A 20646-nucleotide genomic window follows, 5' to 3' on the forward strand; every position below is an offset into this window, starting at 1 on the left:
GGTGTCAGGGATCAAACAACTGAGCTAATGCCTCTCTGTCACAGACATGCAGGGAGAGGGAAAAAGTCAGGAGTGAGATCTGTCCTTGCACATGCAGTGACAGCAGACAGCACGTCTCTCCAAGCGAAAGATCAGGAGAATGGGGTGACAAGAACCATCAGCATATTCCCACAGGACAATGGTCTGCCTGTTATTCAGTGTGTTGATCCTGCCGAGGATGCCATGTGCATGAGCAGTAACAGTGCCTCACGTGACAGACATTTCCTAATTCCAAAACCTACCTTTCAATGGATCACATGGGAAAGTCTCTGCCTTGCTTAAAAATGGCTCTTGTGCCAGGAGTGTACAAATGTAAGAAACAACTGCTTGTCAAATCCAGAGCAAGAGCATTTCCTCTTTGTGTGAAAGTCAGGAAGCAGATGATGCTGTTCTTTTTCTGTTTTTCCCAAGCAGGGAGTACAAGTGCTTGCAGTTGCATCCCTTTCTACCCAAGAAGCCAGGACTCCCCTTCTCATGGATGAGGGGTGGGTGTTCTTACAGATGACAAAGTTCCATCACTGCCAAACTCACGTGCTGCAGGAACACTGCAGTCTAGTTTTTGTAAGGGTTTGTTATCCCTTCAAGTGTTCATCCTCATAATTAAATATGTGTATATATATATATATATATATATCCACGGGGAGATTTATCAACAGTACATTTCATATCATGTGGATGCTATGTGGATGGGGTTCATCGGCCCGTGGATAAAAGATTTTGGTATGCATTTGTAACATAGGCTCCAAGAGATTGAACTCAATCACTTAAAGACAGTCCAAGGTGACAGAGCAGTGGATACCCTGCTGCCAAAATGTTGATGGGTTGTGGAAGGCTGCTTATGTATCCTATATTCTCCAGGTAGGCATCAAGCAGAGCTGGTGGTTCCCATCTCAGCACAGCCACCTTTACTCAGAAGCTGTATGCTGCTTGTTTCTGCATCCTGCTATATCACCTATGGGACACAGACTGCCCCAGTGCAACAGAACTTCATTTCTGCTCTGTCAGGGATTCTGCCTGTTCCTCTTCATGGCACAATTCTTTTTGACAGGATTTTCAGCAGAGAAAACAGAAAGCTGCAGATGGCCCTGCAAGCGTCAGGCTGTTGGCCAAAAAGTTGAGTAGTTTCATCTTATGGCTGTACCACAGCATATATGAGTGCAAAAAGCCATCTTCCGTGATATTTTATTGTTTGGAAAAGAGACGCTAGTCTTCCAAATGCTACACTGGGTTGTCCCCTCCTCCTCCCAGGCAAAACCTGTTCACTTGGGCTTTCTGCCAGTAGCCAGGATTTGGCCCATATTGAGAGAATCAGCCTCTTAGCCATGATCATTGTTCTCAAAACCTAAAGCTGCTCATATGGCGTTAGACTCCCGGCAGCCCACTCTTGACTCCCAGGATAGCCCTTGCTATATTTAGGACTAAATCCTCCTGCAGTACCAGGCTGACCCCTTAACTGCTCAGCACTCGACAGCCCTTTGCCTCTGCTGTCCTCTGCACCACAGACCCCCCCTGGCAGCTCTGCCTTCCCATTTGTGGGTTTCAAACAAACCAGTTGTCTCCTCAATTAACAGAGAAGCCAGAGCTAAATTTCTGTGGTACTTTTATCAGTGCACTTGCCCACAAAAGATTTACATTGTGTTTCTAACTGTGTATCTACAGGGCTAAACAAAGGATTTCTCTGTATCACTCAAAATGAGCTCTCATTGCTTACAGTTATCCCTCCTGCTAAAGCTCTCCCTTACGTTCCTGTGCCTTCACCCAGTGTAATTTCATTTGTGGCCTGAAAGGAGGTTTTATGCGTTTTTAGTTGAGCAAGGAAGTTAGTCTATATTACAGTATAATTATTCATCTTTTTTTTTTTTCCTTAGTAACAAAAACAACTTGGTAGAGTGAGAAGAAAATGCACTCGCTAAAACTGTAGGTGTAAATTATTGTGTCACTTAAATAACTTCAGAGTGGCCAAAAAGAGATTGCTCAGATTTTCCAGAGCAATTCGCTCTCAGGCCAAGCCCCTTATGTGCCATTTACTAACCTGAAACATTTATTTTCTAAACTATACATCAAAGAAAGCCCAGCACTCCCACAGCAGCCAGAGCACCCATTTACTCCCTACCCTGCTAGATGGCTGTTGTGCCAGGAGCTGGTGAAGCTGCAGAAATGGGGCTCTCCCATATTGCTCAAACCCAGAGGTACATCAGGGTTGAGAAGACTTAAAATCCTAAATTTAGGGACCAGAATAAGCAGACCCAGAGGTGTTCTTAAGGGGGATTTGGAGACTTAAAGGGGAACTGGAATAAAACCCATGTGTTTCCCTGCCTTCTCCTATCCCTTCTGGTGTTTTCTCATTAGGTTCAGGCAGGAGATGTGTGAAGGTCTTTTCTTCAGCCCCTTCTTCACTGCTTGCCTCATCTCAGCTGTGTCTGCTACCAACCACTTCAGCTTCCAGAGCTGATGAAGCATTTTTTGCTACTTCTAAAGTGTCTTTCAGTGCTGCCAGTTAGGCAGAATGGCAACTGGTCATAATTGCTCCTAAAAACTGTTGTATTCAGTAGTGGCACAGATAACTGCTAAAGAGGACTTCCTTTGGCATAGGCTTTTTGGAAGATCCTGGTGGTGGTCTGGTAGAGGACCCTGCCATTCAGGATCAACAGGATGAACAGGGTACATCTCCAACAGCCCCCAGATGGCAGGTTTTTGCTGACTGCAGTACCCATGCATGCTGGCACGGGGGTTAACCTCACCTCCTCTGCCACAGATGTCCATGCAGGGTAAAAGTGCTGACAGCAAGGCACGAGGCTGCTGCCAAGTCGGATTGGAAGGTGCAGCAGTCACACACCGTATGCTCAGAAAAGCATCCCCCTGCTTTCCCCTTCCCCCAGCCTCTTTGTGTTATGGAGACAGCTCTTTGAAAAACAGACCCCAGACAGGTCTTCAGCTGGCAGCCCAAATCATCCTTCCAGTGGAGACCACAAGGTGTTCACTGAGACACTGAGCTCTCATGTGTGAATCTGCAGTAAATTTCTCCCCAGTGCCCAGCGTGCAGGTAGAACAAACATTAATATCCATTGTGGTTTGCTGTTACTTATTTAATTTGCTGCTTTACCTTGCCTGTGGGCCTTTCTTCTAATGGATTTGTCTGACATTCTGTGAATCTCCCTTGCAGTTGGCCAGAGGGGCAGCTGGTGGTGTTCGTGTGCTTGCAATACAAAGGGGTCTCCAAATCATCTCTTACTAATTTAAAGCCAGGTCTGGGTGAAAGGGTGAAGGGGTGCTTTAAAAAAAACCATAAAGATGTGAACAGGATATCTGGAACAAGGAGATTTCCAACCAGTTTACAAGGGTCGAAGTGTATCAGCATCTATCCAGCCATAGTGTTAAGTCCTCTGGAATGGGCAAAAAAGGTGCTAAATGGGAAAGCTGTGCTTGAAATGAGCAAAGAATTTGCAATTTCCCTTTTTTCCCCATCATCATCTAAAGCTTGCAACTACGTTTAAGGCACGAACAGGGAAAACTTTCATTCAGCATTTTGAAATTTAAGGGCTTTCTGGAATCTTAACTGGTGTTTGAAGGTCATGAGAATATGTTTGGCTTTCACAACCCCCCGGAAGTCTCAAGTCTGTCACAAAAAGTCACTGTGTGTAAGATACAAGTGGGATTAGAAATGGATATGTTTAACCAACAACACTGCTTTTGTCTACACATTTCAGGGGAAAAGAACCAAGATTTTCTGATAAAAAGAAATGTCCTTAGCAGAGAACACAATTCCTGAGGTCTGCCAGTTCTTGGTGCAAGTCAGGTGGTGCTGTTATTATTTTTCATCAGTCAGGTTTTTTCCCCAGATATTTCTTGGGTGTTCCCAAGGTCCTGCTTGGCTGCCACCCATGCCCCTGTCAGGGTCACTGAGCTCTGACTGCAACAGGAGAAAGAGACCTGGGATCACATTGCAGCACATTGATTTGAAGCAGGTGCAGCTTTGAGACAGTTTCTGCTATCTCAGCCACCTCCCACGTTCCCGTCTGGATTGCAAACTTCTTTTTTTTTTTTTTTTCCCCTCTCCCCTTTCCCCCTCTTGTCAAGAAAATTTAAAGAGCTTGTCCTTCATCTCCTTCCAAAGATAGAGCCTGTGGAAGGAAAGCAGACGAGAGATGCTGAATCTTATCAGGGTTTGTTTCCCTGTGCTTACACTGTCAGCTGTAGCTGGGGCGGGATTTCCTCTTGGTTTCACGTGACTGTAGAAAAGAATTTGCTTGTGATTTACTTGGCTGGTTACTTCCTTTTCTAATTCACAAAAGTGGCAATGTTTCCCTCTCTAAAATGTGCTGTTTGTTCTCCTTTACATCATGCCAGGGCGATGGCAAGTGGAATGGTTACGCTGTCTGAAGTGTAACTCTCATGATACCAGCCTGGGTGCAGAGCAGATGCTCAGTGGAGCTGCACAGCCCTCAGGCCCACTGCCTAGTTCTTCCCACTAGGGAAGAGATGTGATTCAAGTGCCCAAAACACAAAAGGAGGTCTGCCTTTTTATCAAGAAGAGATGCATGCAGGCAGGCCCCGTTGCCTCTCTTGCCTTGGTTCAGGATCTGGGAAGCAGCAGTTCTGGGGATGTTTGACAGCAAACCCATTCTGCTTACAGCAGTCTTGTGAGGGAGTTGTTTGCTTCCCAGAGATGAAATCTGCTGCAGTTCCAAAAGCAGGTTATTGTGTCACTCTCCGTGTTAGGCTGACATGTCAAACTGTGCATCCATCCCCTCATGGGAACATCAGTGCAGTCAGCACTCAGCAATGCCACGCTGTGTGAGGGGCTAAGTGACCAGTCAGCTCAAAAAGCCAGCTTGCCAGGGCTTGTTCACACATGGCAAGCCAGTCCCTTTCTCCACTCAGAGTTGCCACCTCAGTGGTCTGAGACAGCAGCCTGGTGCTCAGAGATAGCTGGCAAGGCTGCAGGGGAGACTGGTGGGATATGTGATGCCTGTCAGCTAGCCAGATCTTCACAGGATTTCTTTTTTCTCTACCTGTTTTTAAAAGCAGGGTACTACCATGCTTAATTGCTGAGCAGTTTTTGTTAGAAGATTGTTTTGAATTTTTATTTTGGTGATGTGTCTCCCTGAAGGATTGCTGCCTTGAGGATTGCTGCCAGGGAGCTGGGAGTCTGAGCCCTGCCTGGGGAGTGGTACCCAGGGGTGGTTTGGGAGATGCTGCACTGCCAAGATGAAATGTTGCTCCTGCTGTTGTGCAGATATGACACAGGAACTTTGCATGGCTCTTGCCAGGAAATGTCATGGTGATAGTTCTAGCCAGACTGATTGCAGTTTAGGAGACTTAATGTCCAGAGCTGCAGCTGCATTGTTAAAAACTGCACAAGTAGTGGATTTGCTTTGTGTATTCATGGTACTAGTAATAATGTGCTTGTTAATCACAAGCTATAATAAACAACTTCACAAAATGCAGGGTTCTCTCACCATAAGGATGGGAAGGCTCAAATTTATTGCCAACAGGGTCAGGTGTGTCAGGCAGCATGTACATGTATGAAGTGTATCAGTAGAGATGCTGGCTGGGGTTGGAGGTTTCATCCTTTGATGAGGCTGTGCTCCCTCTCCACCATGTGATGAAGGGGAGGAGCAAAAGCAGCTGCTCAGTAAAATAAACGAGACACCAGTGGGTTGCAATTAGCCCAAGCCAGTTAAAAATCCATAATAGAAGGAGACAAAATGGTTCACACAAGTTGAACAGAGCAGCTAAATCCATGCAGACACCTCTATTGAGAGGCCAGTTGTTCAGACTTCCTCACAAGAATATGCTCAGTTTCTAAACCTCCTGTAGCTTCCAACGTATGTAAGGAATGAGGAGTTACTAAACATCAGCTGTAATTTCTCCCTAGCAAGTGGCAGATTTCAGGACATATAGCAAAAAATAGCTTGGTGGTGAAGAGCAGGGTAGACTAAAGATCAAAACAAATGTCCTAGCCCTGGTGTTTCCTGTGTTGCAGCTGTGTTCTTTGTGTAAGTGGGCTGAACACAAACTGCAGCCACGGTTTGAGCAGGAACCTTCATGGTGCAGTCTCAGTGGGGATTTTGGCTGCGGCAGTGAAAGCTGTCCTGTGCTGCTGCAAATTGGAAGGCAGCCTTTGCTGACCTGAGCAACTGGCTCAGGCTTCCAGCAGGAACTTCAGAAATGCGGTGCTGTAAAATAAATGATTGGTGTATCAATTGTGCCTCCAGTCCAGGGCTTCTTCAAAGCAAACCCTTTGAATTCTTGCAATTAAGCAGTCAAGTTTGCTTCTGAAGCTACGCGTGTTCCTTCCTTCCCTTATGCCCAGCCTTCTTTCTTGATTAGCATTCAAAGCCTAGGAATAGTTATTCCCTGTTTGATTATATCTTTGGTGAACAGCTGAAAGGTAGCAGTGTTGCTGTTCAGTGATTCCAAGATGTGAAAAAGAAGGGAAAATGCCTCATTCCAATTAGCCAAGCGCAGTGGCAGTTGGGCTGTGGGTGTGCAGTAGGCCTGTTTGTCAGGGAAGGGCTTCAGTTAAGAAGACAGCTTGTGGCTTATTTCATCTCAGGATAGAAGCAATTTTTCCCCCTTCCCACAGCCAGATATTGAGCTTATACTGTTTTAAGGTCAAATGCACAAGGTCTTCTTGACATGAGCAAGAATGATGGATGTTGCTGGCATGCCAGTGGGTTGTATGGTCAGCCAGGCTCTGCTCTGCTTTGTTCTCCCTTGCCTGCAAACAGCTCGTGTGATCTGTGTGTCAATAAAAACCAAATGTTATTTTCCTAAGAACATTATTTTTGCTTCTCTGAGCAGACCCACCCATCTGATCAAAGGTAAAGGAACCATTTGGAGTCAAGAAGTAGTAAAAAGCCTTGATGTATTATCTCTCAAATTGTTAATGAAAACCCCCTGCCATTCACTGCCTTACCCCAGCCCCACAGCACCTACCTGCACAGCTTAGCACCCTGCATGTACTGGGTGCTGCAAGGCAGCACCACTAAAAGGAGGGAGGCTCTGGAGACCCCTCAGGCCCTTGGCTGTTGGTGGGCTACAGGGTGGCTGCTTCCCTTTTTCACAAGTCTCCTCATGGTCCTGGAGAAGGAAGGAAAAAGTCTTTCAGGTATTATACAGTTAGGTGGGTTTTTTCCCCCCAGGTAATTATGAATAACTCAGGAGGATGTGGTGTCTCCTTGAAAGACCTTAAGAGGTAATATGGTAGTCTTTGGATCAACTGAATCCCAAGTTTCTGCCAGTTGAAGTATTTGAGAGAGAGATGATGTTGTAAATCCTTTTTCACACCAGAGAAATAGAAACCTTTTCATGACCACATCTGAGACATGCATTATTTTCCCTCCTCTTGTCTCAGTTCTTACCTGGCTCATTCTGTCCTGAATAAACAGAACAAATACCTCACAGCTGGATGTGAAATCTCATGGCAGTGCTGCAGGTGAAAAGTAGGAAGCTGTTCCCTACCTTGTGTTTTTCTGCAGCAAGGAAGGGTGACAGTTGCTAAATGGCTTTCTACGAGCATTTCTGTTGCAAACTCTTGTGCTATCCTTCAGACAGATAGTGCTACACAAAGGAGGATTTGCCAGGTCTAAAAGCAAGTATGGAAATTAACCACTAAAAATTGCTCCACACTGGGTTGTAGCTCAAAGGATATGTTTGTGCTGTGTTGTAGGAAATCCAGTGGCAGTTATGCTCCTCTTAGGACTACACTGAATAGTGGAAGAATGCTGAATCAAGCAGTTCTTCTGTGTATAGACAGGTCATCACTAATTACCCATAATGGTGAGGATAAGGGAATTCTGCTTGGCTTGTTAACACTGTGAAATAAGCTATGTGACTTCAGACTGGTTGGGCTTTTCTACAATATCATGTAAAATAGCTTGAGGGCATGAAAGAAAATTTCACGTTGCATAAATCAGTATAGATAAAATTGCTCATTAACTCTGTAAAAGTGCTTCCTTGGGCAAAGTCTTAAGAGAAATATTCAGGGTGCCTGTTTTTCTCTTGACTTCCTTTAGTGTGTCCCCACTCTTTATTTGGTCAAAGTATTTTGATTTTATTTGCTCGGTATTTGGGATAATATCTATTACAAATCCAGGGATAATGAGGAGAAGACCTAACTGTGTTAAGGGGTTCTCAGCAGGAAAGTAATACTGAGCAAGGAAGCTGGAAAAGGTTAGGCATGAAGTTCTGCTGCAATGAAACACCAGTTGGTAAGTTTGAAGATGCACACACTAAGTGCTTTCAGAGCAAACTGGTAACAGGAGTTTGACTTGCTAGGGGAAAAAAGACCTTAGGGGAGGGACTCGTCTGACACAACTTCATACATCTGAGCTAGTCATACAACCTTCCTGCACAGTCACCAGAGATACAGGCTTTTTCAGGATGTTAACAGGTTGGATTGCTTGAAGTATGGGTCTTATGTGGAGGTGAAATGTGTCCAAGTACCAGTGCCCATCCCTGAGCAGAAGGGGAGTGTGGGGTTCAAGCATCTCTGAGTGATAAAATGAAACCTGATCTATGGGTGTTTATTTCTTCCTTCTTGAGACACCCCAGTAGTTTCAGCCTGACTAGGCACCTGCTGATAGTCTGGGGACTTGAGAGGGTTGCAGCCTTTGCAGAATAACTCTGATTACTGAATAATGTGTGCCAGCCTTTGGGGTGAGGGCCATCTCTTTGTTTTCTGTTCATACAGCCCCAGGCATAGCAGGGTCCTGCCCCGGGATGGACCTCCTGTGCACCGCCACAATACAGATAATCAATAATAGCAGACTTAATTAGGACTTTGATCAGTCTCTCTTCCTTCTAATTCATTGTGTTTTAAATCCGTGTGATGTCTAAATGAGGTTTGATAACAATTCTCTGTCTCTCATTTCCTCCTGTCCCACAGGAGCACATTTACAAGCTGATGAAGAGTGACAGCTACGCACGCTTCCTCCGTTCGAGTGCTTACCAGGACTTATTGCTGGCAAAGAAGAAGGTATCTGTTGGAAAGGATGTGCTTGCATCTCTTAGCACCTCTTGATTCTCGTCTGCTGCTTGCTGCTAGTGTGAAAATGAAAATATTGCTTCCTTTTCTTTCTCCCTTCACTTAAGAAAGGAATGAGATCTTTTGTTTTCCTCACTGGGGGCACGGGTTATGGCATCTGTGTGCACAGCCTCAGCTTGTGTTTAGGGGAAGACATGGTGACCCAAGGTAAAAATGTTATGGAGAAATGTTTGTTTTGCCCAGCTGTTTCCCAGTCTCAGTGCAGACAGTGAAAATTGCCTCTTTCTGGTGACAAAGATGATGTCTGGTGCGAGAAGCAAACCCCATCATTCTGGTCATTATTGGTGCAAATTTCACTCATTCTTGGATTCACCTGCCTTGCTTCACCATGTGATCTTCTCTTTGGATGCCTTACCTATAGATCTCCTTGCAATGATCCCCATGCTTTTCTTCCTTTCCCTTGCTTTTGGCTCCCCAGGGATGTTTCCTTTTCTTTGGAGATGATAAATAATTGTGATCCGTGCAATAATCAAGAATTCCAACCACATTTTCTCACAAGAGAACTGCATGTGCTCTGCCAGCACCATATTTCTGCCAGGACCTCCGAGTTCAGGGCAGCAAAGAAGTGGTTATGTAGAGTTAGGGCAACACCTGCAAAGTGTCCTGTCTTTCTGAGGAGGCTGGGGGTAAGCTGCTAATCTCTGCTTTTCTGGTTGTGCTCAAATGCTCCCTGCACCTCCTGACTTATTCCCATAGGTTTACATGTCTGACTGTGTGCATGTGCATGCATGTATACATGTATGTGTCCCACTTCCATTTGGCTCCCAGCTGACCCCTGAATCCCACAGCCTGAGTGTCTGGTTTCCCATCACTGTCTTCCCTGCTGTTTTTCTGCTGCATTCTCTGTGTGCTGCCAAATTACATCGCATCGGCACAATACAATGAAATCCCAGTGGTGTTTTTGTCCTGATTGTCATTGTGTGCCCTAAAAGCATGCATATGGTGACAAAAAGAGACAAACCCTTCTGTCGCCTGTGCCCAAGACTACTGGCAGGTGGATTAGGGAAGGTAATGGAGGGGTAGCAGTCAGCCCTGTTTCAAAATGTCTGGTTTGAGACAGCATAAATCAGTGCTGCTTTCATTTGAAAAGGTTGGACCTGCCTTCAGAGTTCAGAGGCTGAAGGGGAAGGAAGCCAGTGCAAGGCAAAGACTTCTGAGAGTGTAAAGCATAAAAAACCTTTGCCATCTGCCTACCCCTATTATGTATGTCCCCCACCCCCAAGTCTCTCCTGAGCACATGAAGGTTTCAGTGCTTCAGAGCAGGAGAGCCCAGCTGAGCCCATTCAAACTGAAGATGGGGTGGGGTTTTTTTTGCAGTCCTTGTTTGCTGTCAGATCAAGCCCTGGATGTGTCAACATGACATCCTCATTGCCCTGCAAACTGCTGGAGGAGCATGCTTTGGTGTCATGTTAACACAGCCGTGAAAGTAAGAATCAAGTTTCTTTTAGAAAGAGCTCTGGGTGTATGAGTAAACATAGTGAAGCACAAAAAAGGCAGGAGTAGATCCTTGTAGATGGGTTGTTCATCATCTTCAGATGATACTGGAGGGGAGTTGATGTTACTCCAGAAGCTGTACATGAACACAGGTACAGAGATGCTCACAGAAAGAACATGAAGTTTCTGCAGCCTGAGCTACACAGTGAGATCTTTGGTGCAGTTTTGAGAATGCATTCCCTTAAAATGTCTCTAAATAGCTGGGAAACAGAGGGAAGGAAAAGAGAAACCCAGTTGCATATCAGAGCCTGCATGGATAGAGGACTTGGTTTAGAGCCTGCATACAGAGTCCCAGATTCACTGCTGTGAGCAGAAATTCACTTCAGTTTTTAAAGACTTGATGAGTCTGAGGCATGAATATGTCTTACCCTAAAGACATTATCCTAATGTTGCCTGTATACCAGACCAGTATGACACAGTCTGACTTTTACTGCTGAAAGTAAGTTCTGTCAGTAGCTGAAAGGAAGTTCTGTCACGATACACTTGGGCTAACAGAGCTCTTGCACACAACAAACAGACGTCTCTATGACTTGGGATTCACACATGAGTATTCTGTGGATAAGGTTGGGATCTTTTTCCCTCCAGCACTGGGTTTCAGCAAGCTGAGTAGGCAGAGGGGTAAAGGTTGGCTGGCTGACTAGGAGCCACAAAGTCCATGGACCTTCCCCTGGTGGTCCCATTTACTTTCTTGTGTCACGTTGGGGAAAAGGAAGTTCCACTTTGCCTGCCTCTAATCCTCTGTCAGTTGGAAATGCAATTAATTAGTGACCTGCTCAGTGGAGAGGTGATGAGGCTTGATTAGTGCCTCAAAACATCCTTGAATATTTTTGAGAACTGTAAGACACTGTACGTTTGAAGATTTATTTTTTTTCCACACCATACAATAACCACAGTTGTGGGATTTTCCTCTCCTTGCTCTGGGAGTACAGTAATGGAGGGAAGGGAGGAGAAGTTATGGGTCAGGACTGAGATACAATGACAGAATTATGAGGGGCACCAGGGAGGATAAAAGGAACATATTGTTCACACCACTAACTGATGCAATTCAGTGGACATAGGCTGTGTACAGATCAGGCATACATACTTTGTTAATCCATTTTAGATTGTTTTATTTCTCTGTTCTTCCCAGTGTCATTATTGCAAATAACCACAGTGTTATTGGCCTCAATCCTGCAGATTCATGGTGCTCAGCGGGGAACATGAGGTTGGCCTCCAGCAAGGGTGTGATTGGAAGCAGTGTGTGCAGAAAGCTGGGTGTAGCTCCCTGCCTTGCACAGAAGTCCTCATCCCCTGCCAGGCTGGAGGAGAGGAGGGACAAGGCCAGAGCACTGTCCTCGGGAGGAATGGCTTTACACCCAGCACACTTGGAGCTCTCTGCCTCCGTGCCCAGATTTCCCCCTTCAGCAGCCATCAGAAATCCCGGGGTCTCTGAAAGCAGCCATCTCAGCAGGCAAAGGGCTGGATGCTATCAAGATCCCCAACTTCCTTACCATGTTTTATTTGTGTATCTATGCAACAGACCCCACTCCTGCTGCCGGAGTCAAGCATCGACCTGCTCCTGTTTCAGCTGGTCCCCACACAGGTTACTGCAGGCTCCTTTCCAGCAGTTAATCACCACTGCACCACCCTCCCAGCCCTCCTCCACGAAAGCCAAAACGGGGGCTGGATGTCCTTAGACAGCAGGCAGCCTCATGTCAGAACGAGTGGTGCTGTGACAAACAAGGAGATGTTTGGGGTGGGTGACTTGGCTGCAGAGCAAGGTTTTGTTCCCTGGGGAAGGAGCAATGTAGATTATTTAGTACACCAGAGAAGAGGGGGGAGATGCACAGGAGCTTTGTTGGCAGTGAGGGAGCAGCCAGACAGGTGCCCTGCTAGTTATTGGGGAGAAGGGAGAGAAAGGGAGAGAAAAGAACAGAAAAGACCTCGGTGTGCTTTCTATTACTCCCTGTAAAGGTGAAATGGTGACACTGGTGGGCATCTCCACGTTAGGATGCACTTGACTGCCAGCTGAGCTGTCACAGCTCTGGTGGCTTCATGCCTCCAGGAAGGCATCCCGGAAAGGTGGCCTCAGCTGCAGGCAGGTGAGGTGTGAAGCCACAGAAATGAGCCCTGTTGCACCAGTGTTGGTTTGTGCTTGATTTAGAGTGTTGTTTTCCTCTCTGGATGGTTCAGAGAAGGGTGAGTTCTCTTTGGTCCTGTGCAAATGGACATAAAACATGAAAAATACTGTTCCAGCCATTTGGTAGCACTGTGCATCACCTTTGTTTTCTTGCTTAGGGCAGTTGTAACATGAATACCTGAGAATTTCAGGTCCTGCTCCTGGCCCTTTCCTGAGCAAAGAAAGAAAAAATTAGCCAAGTTAGATAGTTTAGTTAGCCAACTAAGAGAATCCTGGAATGGAGTTAGGGAGAGAGAGAGAGATTTTTGCAGACCTGATGTTCAGAAGGCTGAGCTTCAATGGCTAGGAGGTTCACACCATGAGGAACAGGCTCCAATTTCAGCACACTCCTTTTGAAGCATTATTTTTATCCAAAGCCCCTGTTCTGATTACTCTGGTCCAAGAAGATTCCTACTGCAGATTCTGTCCATGTCTTGGTCCCTTTGGGGCACAATTGACCAGTTTAATTCAGTGGCAGGGCTTGGCTTGATTGTTGTAAAGATGCTGAGCTCTTTTCTTTCAATACTCAGGGTCAGCTGTTTTTCATAAGTTTTTTCTCCTTACAGTGCCCGATGCCAGCAGAATCTACACAAAGGAGCTTAAAATTGGGATGGCTGGGTAAATAATTAATCGTTAATGAAAATTTGGAGGAGACAGTAATTAGTGAATGGTTCTGTGTAGTGGGATTTATTTTTCTGCACCTACCTAGGCTGAGAGTTTTTCATCTGCAGCAAGGGTGGTTGCTTCATTTTACCCAAAGACTCTTGTCCTGTGCCATTAGCTGGTGGAGCCTGTTGGTGTGTTTGCTGGCAAAGATGGTCTTTTTTGTCCTGAGGAGGTCTGCACGACCTGTCATGCACTTGTGTTTCTCTGTCTTTGCCCCTTGCACTGGCAGGGTGTGTTTGTGCACACACCACTGTGATGCTGCAGCAGGCTCAGCTCTGCAATCTGCAGCCTTGTCAGACACTTCCTCCACAGGACCCCAGGTCTCTTCACAGTTCTGAGAAAGGTCTGATTCAGTCTCTCTTTTTTTTTTTTTTTTAATTTCTTTTTTCTTACTTATTTCTAAATTTCCTTCCTCTGCTGTGCAAGCCTCCACACTGGAGGGATGCAGGGAGGCTGCCAGCCACAGGGTCTGCAGGCAAGCAGAGAGACAGAGCCAGAGAGAGCCCTACAGTCAGCACTCACACCCACTGCTGCTATAACTGCTGAGCTTGGCTCATCCTTCTGCAGCCAGCCTGCCTCAGCTGCTTTTTATTTGACTAGAAAATGTCAGGCTTTGACTCAGAGCTGGGTGCTGTGGGGATGCGTTTGCCGTGCACCCAGCCTGCCCTCCCCATGCCAAATGTGCAGGGTTGCAGCAGTCTATGCTTGCAGGGCACTTCTATGGGACACCACTGGTGCTCTCAGTGTCTGATTCCCCATGCATGTCTTCAGCCGTGGCAGGGAAGCATCTTTGTGTGTGGCCCTCTGTGGCAGACAAGCTCTCAACTCCCCAAGAAGGTGCTCATCATCTCTGGAGACCACCATCCTGCCTTCCTGCTGGGGGGGGAAGCTGCATCACTTTGCTGGTAGTAAAACCAGAGACACTAAAGTTTGGCTGTGTTCAGTTTTCATCAGCTAATTCTCCTTTGCCCCTCGTGCACACCAAAACTCCACTTTATTTTAAAGTTGGTCCAGATGCTCATTTTCCAGCCTGCAGCAATGCAATGCTACAGACTCCTTGCTCCACTGAGGAGCCTTACAAAGCACTCCATCTTTTATTTAGGTATTTCTTCTTTTGGGTGAAATTATTCCTTTACCCTGACTGCCAGTGTGTTTTGCCACCTTTGCAGGACACAAGTGCCCTGTGCAGGGCCACACACACACAGCTGTCCTCATCCCTACTCATCATGACATGTTCAGCCCAGGCAACAGGACCCCAGCCTCTCTCTGTCACCTCTGCTGCCTCGAGGTGCTGGGACACCTCTGGGGCTCCTTCAGGGAGGTGATCTGCTATGCTCTCAGCACTTGCACTGCTACATTTGGCAGAAGAGTGAGGCTGACATTTCCTTTTCCTTTCCTCTCTCACATGCTTGGAGAGGGTTACTCTGGTTAGTGCGTGTTAAATACAGCTTTGGGCCTTGTATTGCTGTGTACCTTACTGCCTCTCTGCCAGCCAGGGAGCTTGCTTTGTCTCTTGGTACATGTTCTGAGGCCTTGACTCAGTGTTGGCCACACAATATACATGTAGCTTGCACTTTTGGGACCACATTTGGGACAGAAGTGCTGATGGTGGAGCTTCCTCAAATAGCTTTAAGTGATGAGGTTGCTTGACTCTTCTGGACAAGTAATATTGCTTGTCTTAAAAGAACCTTGTGTCCTGGTCTCATCTCTGGTGATGCAAGAGGGAGAGTCAGCCCCATCTCTGCCCTGGGATGCTAACCCTGTAGACATTGGAGAACTGCTGTTTTATGACAGCTGTGATGAACAAGCAGAAGAATCTAAAGACTTTTCCTAGACTCACACAAGTTCCTCTCCAATTTATCTGGTATGTTTTTGACACCTTTATACCTTCCCTATCTGGTTTTTGTGCATTATCCTGGGCATTGTTACTGCAGTGAATCTGTGTCAGATGATACAGCAGGTAGACACCCCTGGTGAGCACCTCCAGTGCACTGTTTATTTCCAGTGCAATGCTGATTTCCAGTGAACTGACATGCACCATCATTACTGTGGCTTTTCCTGACGTGTTGTTATCCCTTATCCCCTTCACAGCAGTTTTGCTTCCAACTTACTGCCTCCATTTCACTGGCTTGAAGAATTAAAACATTTCTCTCTTGTAAATCAGCAGTGCCCACAGCTTTCTGACTGCAGTGAGCTTTGTCTCATATTGTTAAGTTTCTTCTCTACTCCATAACATTTTTTTTTCTTTTAGATAATTCAGCAAACCTGCCAATAAGCTGTTCAGTTCTTCCTTGTTAGTAGTGACAACTTGAACTCCCTTGTGCCAAATGAGTGAAGCATTGCAGTGAGCAACCTTACCAGGGATACATTACTAAAGCCATGATGCACACATCAGTCTTCTTGCAGTGGAGTTGGATGTCTTCTTCTGTGTGAATAGTCCTGTACTCCAGATATAAAAATACCAGTGCCCTAAATCTGTCTGTACCTTTCCATGGCCTTGCACAGACTTACCTACACTTTCTTATGCTATGATGTAGCCAAACTTCTTAGAAATGTGTTTCTAGCTTCTGGATAAATGTGTAGGTGCCCTGACAATGAGTTCAGTGGTGGCTTTCTTCCAGCACTGTATTCACTCACACATTGCCTTTTAATATTTTAAAAGTTACTGTGTTGTTGTTTTTTTTTCATCTCTCTAAGCAAGTGATGGGAGCTTACGATCAGCTGTTTGGCAGATGTTAACCAGAGTCGGAGGTCCCAGCTCAAACAGCCACAGAAGGAAAATTCAGTGAGCAAGAAACCAGTATCAATAGCTGTGAGACACTGCAATGCACAGATGCTGTTTGAATCAGTCAAAAAACTCACAGGAGAAAAGGTGACATTCTCCAAGAGTAAAAGTAGTGATGTCTCTCATTCTTTAAGGGGTTTTGATTTCTTATGTTTGCTGTTGCAAACATTGATTTCTGCTTTTTACATTTTTTTTTTACAACTTTTTCCCCTTGCTGCTTCCTTATATTTTGCTGCTGTTTTGAAAAACTGCATTTAAGCTGAAGGGTTTTTTTCTGTATTTTTTTCTCCCCACTTTTTTCTGTTAAGACAGAGAATGAGCAAGGTCGTAGAACTTCTCTAGAAAAGTTCACTCGCAGTGTGGTAAGTTCCTTTTCTTTTCCCTCCTCCTTTTTCTCAGAAGTTCATTTTTAGTTGGGGGGAACATGGATGCTTGACTTTTTATTTCATCCTTTATTTTTGCAGCTAACATCCTTGCAGCTTCTCTTTTAATACTGTAGCTCATCTAAATAGTAGCTCTAAAGGGGGGTGGGCAGGAAGCAGAATTCCATAATGCTCACTCTAGCTTCTCATCACTGCACAAGCAAATGGATTTTTGCCCAGAATTAAATACCAGGTTGTCTTTTTTTTTGCTGTCTTCACACTACAGAATTTGCTGTGGCTTTTCCTTGTGCCCTGAAATAGAAGAGCATGGTTCTCATAGTGCCATTGCAACAATATCCCTCTTGGCCTCTCTGCATGGTTAATGACACCACATCCATCCCCACCCACAGCACTGCAGCCACTGCCTCCATTGCCCCCCTCTGTCAGTGCTCATGTGAACAGGGATGGGTGATACCCTTGGACTCCCTCAGGATACTGACACCAGGAAAGGAGCCAACAACAAGAAACAGGACTCTCCAAAACCTTTTAGATAACGGGGTGGTGGGATCTCAAGGGCAGAGAAGAGGTGGCCTCTCCTATCTTCTCCTTTTCCAGTCTCCAGTTTCCAGCCAGTCTGAGGGTGGTACTGGGGGTCTGGCTGCAGAGGGATGCTGCAGCATCAGGAGGCACCAGGCAATACCTCAGAGCTTGGGCAAAACCCCCTCATCCCATTTTCTTTCAGAGATCTGTGTGTGCAGCAGGTTTTTCTGGAGAAAGGGAAGTGCAGGGAGAGGGGTCAGGACCAGAGAGAAGTACAGCAAGTGGGGTGGAGGAGCAGGGATACTGGGCAGCAAGGGGTGGGACTGGCTGTGTGTGGGGGGTGGCACAGAACAAGCACAGGGCTAGAGCTGAAGGTGCAGGAACTGAGTCAGTGGGAAGTTACCCTTGTGTTGCTCAGTATCAAGTACATTTTGACTTGGGATGTCTTATGGTTTTGGCATGCTGCTATGGTCTTCATGGTTTGCCCATCAGTAGTTGTAAGGTGATACTGGGACAACAGAGAATCACCATGTGGTTGATTCCTGTAGAAGCTACTGTACAGAACATTTTTTTCATAAAAAGTTCATATGACTTGCTATGGCTTTATAACAGCTTTATAATGAAGGGACTGTGTGTGTATAAGCACCTAAGTTTGCATTTTTGTATGTATGTAGTAATATTTACACTAAATATGTATACCTGGAATATAAATATAAGACATTTGTACATACAGATAAAAAGGAGAAACTCTGCAGGTAAGTGTGAGCTGTTGTAGAGCAAATAAGCCTAGAGGGGTTCTTTCTGATGCTGCCATGCACAAGCAAATCCAAATGTAACACACAGAGCTTTGTAGTATATCCACTGGCAGACTTCCTGGGGAATGTATTTATATAGCTAATGCATATGCACACATTTAAAAGATGTTGATACAAAATATATCACTATGCCCATCTGCATATTTACTGCTTTCTAAAGAGTCTGCCAGAAAGAGGAATAGGCAAGATTTTTTTTGAAACAAACTATGCAGAAATATTTACACCGAGTAGTAAATTCTTCTCCCAGATTTGCCAAATACATAGAAGAGTAACTCTCACTTTACTAAGCTGGCTGGGTTTACAGTAATGCAGCCAAGGATGGATTTTTCTCTTGCATTTGATTTGAAGGGTAACTTGACAAGCTCTGTTGGGATGGTAGAATTATAATTAGGTACCTGTAAAGAGAATTATTATAGCTTGGCTGGCATTTTGGTTCATTTTTGTCTCACTGGCTAGCGTGCTGTAAACATTTTCTTTCATGTTTCTTAATACAGAGGTAAAGTGTCATCCTCTGATGGCATGGTGGCTACCAGCACTAGGAAGGGGCTGCATTTTTTATACTTTGCATTATGGCAGTTTGACACTACCATCAGATGAGAAAACAGTGACTATGTTGACATGTCACAATGCCCTAGAGGACAGCATTACCAAAGCAGTAACTGTATGGAGTGCTCAGGGGAGTACAAATTAAGACAGAGGTAATTCTGCATGCTCTAGTTCTTCAAAATGCACTGCAGTTCCCTGACTGCATAGGATTGGAGCATTCCCAGGCCCTCATTCCCAGAGCTCCACTATACTTTAGTGACTGCTTCTTTCAGGATCACATATTCAGGCTGACCCTGCACAAGCACGCTGAAGTTAAGCACATGCTTGAGGTTTGGCTGGAACAGAGCCTGAACACTCAGCTCTCTGCTGGAGGGGGCCCTAAGCCTGTTCTGCAAACAGAAAAATATGAGGTCAGATTGCCAGCGATGACTGTAAGAGGAACATCCAAACCAGCAAGGGTTAGACATTTATTTGCCATAATAAAACATTGCTGAGATGTAGTTGTGGCTCCCAGATGGGCTGTTCTATAAAGTGCCCATGAACCTGGGCCACCCCCAGGCTGTGCTGCTCTCCTGGGCTCTGCTACAGTAGAACCCCAGGGAAATTTTCAAATTGGGCCGTGGCATGTGACCAAGAATTTTGGGAAATGACTGAATTGGGGTCCTTGAAGGTTTGGCTTTGCCAGGGCAACCTGTGCTTGAGGCCATGCTGGGTGTTTCTGCCTGCTGGGGCAGCTCCCAGAGGTCTCATCCAGTCCTGTCCAGCCAGACCTGTCCCCAGCCTTCACGCTTGCCAGGAAAGTGGAAATGTAATGCAAAACCTGGGGCAGAACTTCAGAACTTTGGGTTTAAGGTAAATTGCTTTTGAATGTCAAGATTTAAATAGGGATTTCAAGGAGACAGTTTGAATGAAGACTTACATCTTTTAGCAAAAGCATCAGGAAAATTACTGGTTGAGGAATAGCTCGATGTTGGGGAATGAAGTGGACTGGTTGTGCTTGTTCTTCCTGCACCACCATGATTACTAGTAAAAGAATACTGAAAATATGTTTGATAATACAGAACAAGTTGTCTTCCAACATCAGTCAGCTGCATTTCCCATAGTATTCTGGTATTTCAGGCTTACTGAGAAACTGATGAAGAATAATTTTAAAAATCATAGAATCACAGAATATGCTGAGTTGGAAGGGACCCATCAGGGTCATCGAGTCCAACTCCTGTTTTGTTGTTTCTTCAGATAAAGCAGTTATTATTGTTTAAAATCTGCTGTAACTTTTCATCTGAAACAATGCAGGGAAAGCATATCTAGTGATGTTATGGGTTACTTTTCCATCACTGAACTCATATTTAGGGAACTTTTTCCATTGACCATGTAGGTTGCGTGGAGTCAGAGCAGGAGCATGGAGGGGGAGATTCATGACCCCTTGCTCATGATACTGTACTTACAGGGGTGTTAGAGAAGCCCTATTTCTAGCTGCAGTGGCAGACATGAAAATCAGACTCCAGGCTTGCCTGTTCTAGTTTCTTGGATTTTACCATCTCTTCTATAGAAAAGATGGAAAAAAATACACTTCAGAGGAACAGAAAAGCTTTGTCAACAAACTTTAAACAATATTGCAGGCTTTTTGCTTCTTACTTGGATTAAGTGCTGCCCAGAAGAAGCAGGTGCTTCTCAACTGCTCTCCTGCACTGGGTGGAAAGCTGTAAAGCTTGGCTTAGGGAGCACAGACTTGGATGAAGTGGAAGTCATCTTACCCACAGGGCTCCTGCTCATCTTGGAGTCAGAAACCCTGGAGACAGAGATCAACCTCAGACCATTCTGTAGAAAGACTTTGTGGAGCCCTGCTGACCAGACAGAGGCTTGACACCTTCCAGAGGATCAATGGGAAAAAGAAAGAAGACAGTTTAACAGTTTTTGTTTGGTTTGGGTTTTTTTTTTCATGCCACTCTTAAAGTCCTGTAAGACCCACTGTCTCATCTTCCCTGGCTTGGTACTTCTGACCAGGAGAAGGCACCTCAAGACTAATAAATGCATTGGGTTTTGGCACCAAATCTTCCTGGAAGCCAGGTGTTGTCTGGTCCATATTAACAGGACACTAACAGCAAGATTTTGCAGAAGAATTTTCATTGTCATGATGGTTCACCTTTTACTTCCAGGTCCTTCCAAAGTATCAGCTGATACTTTTGGGC

The 20646-nt window shown here is 45.3% G+C and overlaps 1 protein-coding gene across 1 annotated transcript in view; it reads left to right on the forward strand.

The window, feature by feature from the left end:
* Positions 1–20646, forward strand: part of RGS6 (regulator of G protein signaling 6) — a 226650-nt gene that overhangs the window by 197270 nt on the left and 8734 nt on the right. The window contains exons 16-17 of the mRNA XM_030451964.1: positions 8933–9022; positions 16503–16556. Of these exons, the coding sequence (XP_030307824.1) occupies positions 8933–9022; positions 16503–16556 (144 nt within the window). The remainder of the gene's footprint in view (positions 1–8932; positions 9023–16502; positions 16557–20646) is intronic.

The sequence above is a fragment of the Calypte anna genome, chromosome 5A (genome assembly GCF_003957555.1).
Source record: "Calypte anna isolate BGI_N300 chromosome 5A, bCalAnn1_v1.p, whole genome shotgun sequence".
Classification (NCBI taxonomy): Eukaryota; Metazoa; Chordata; class Aves; order Apodiformes; family Trochilidae; genus Calypte; species Calypte anna.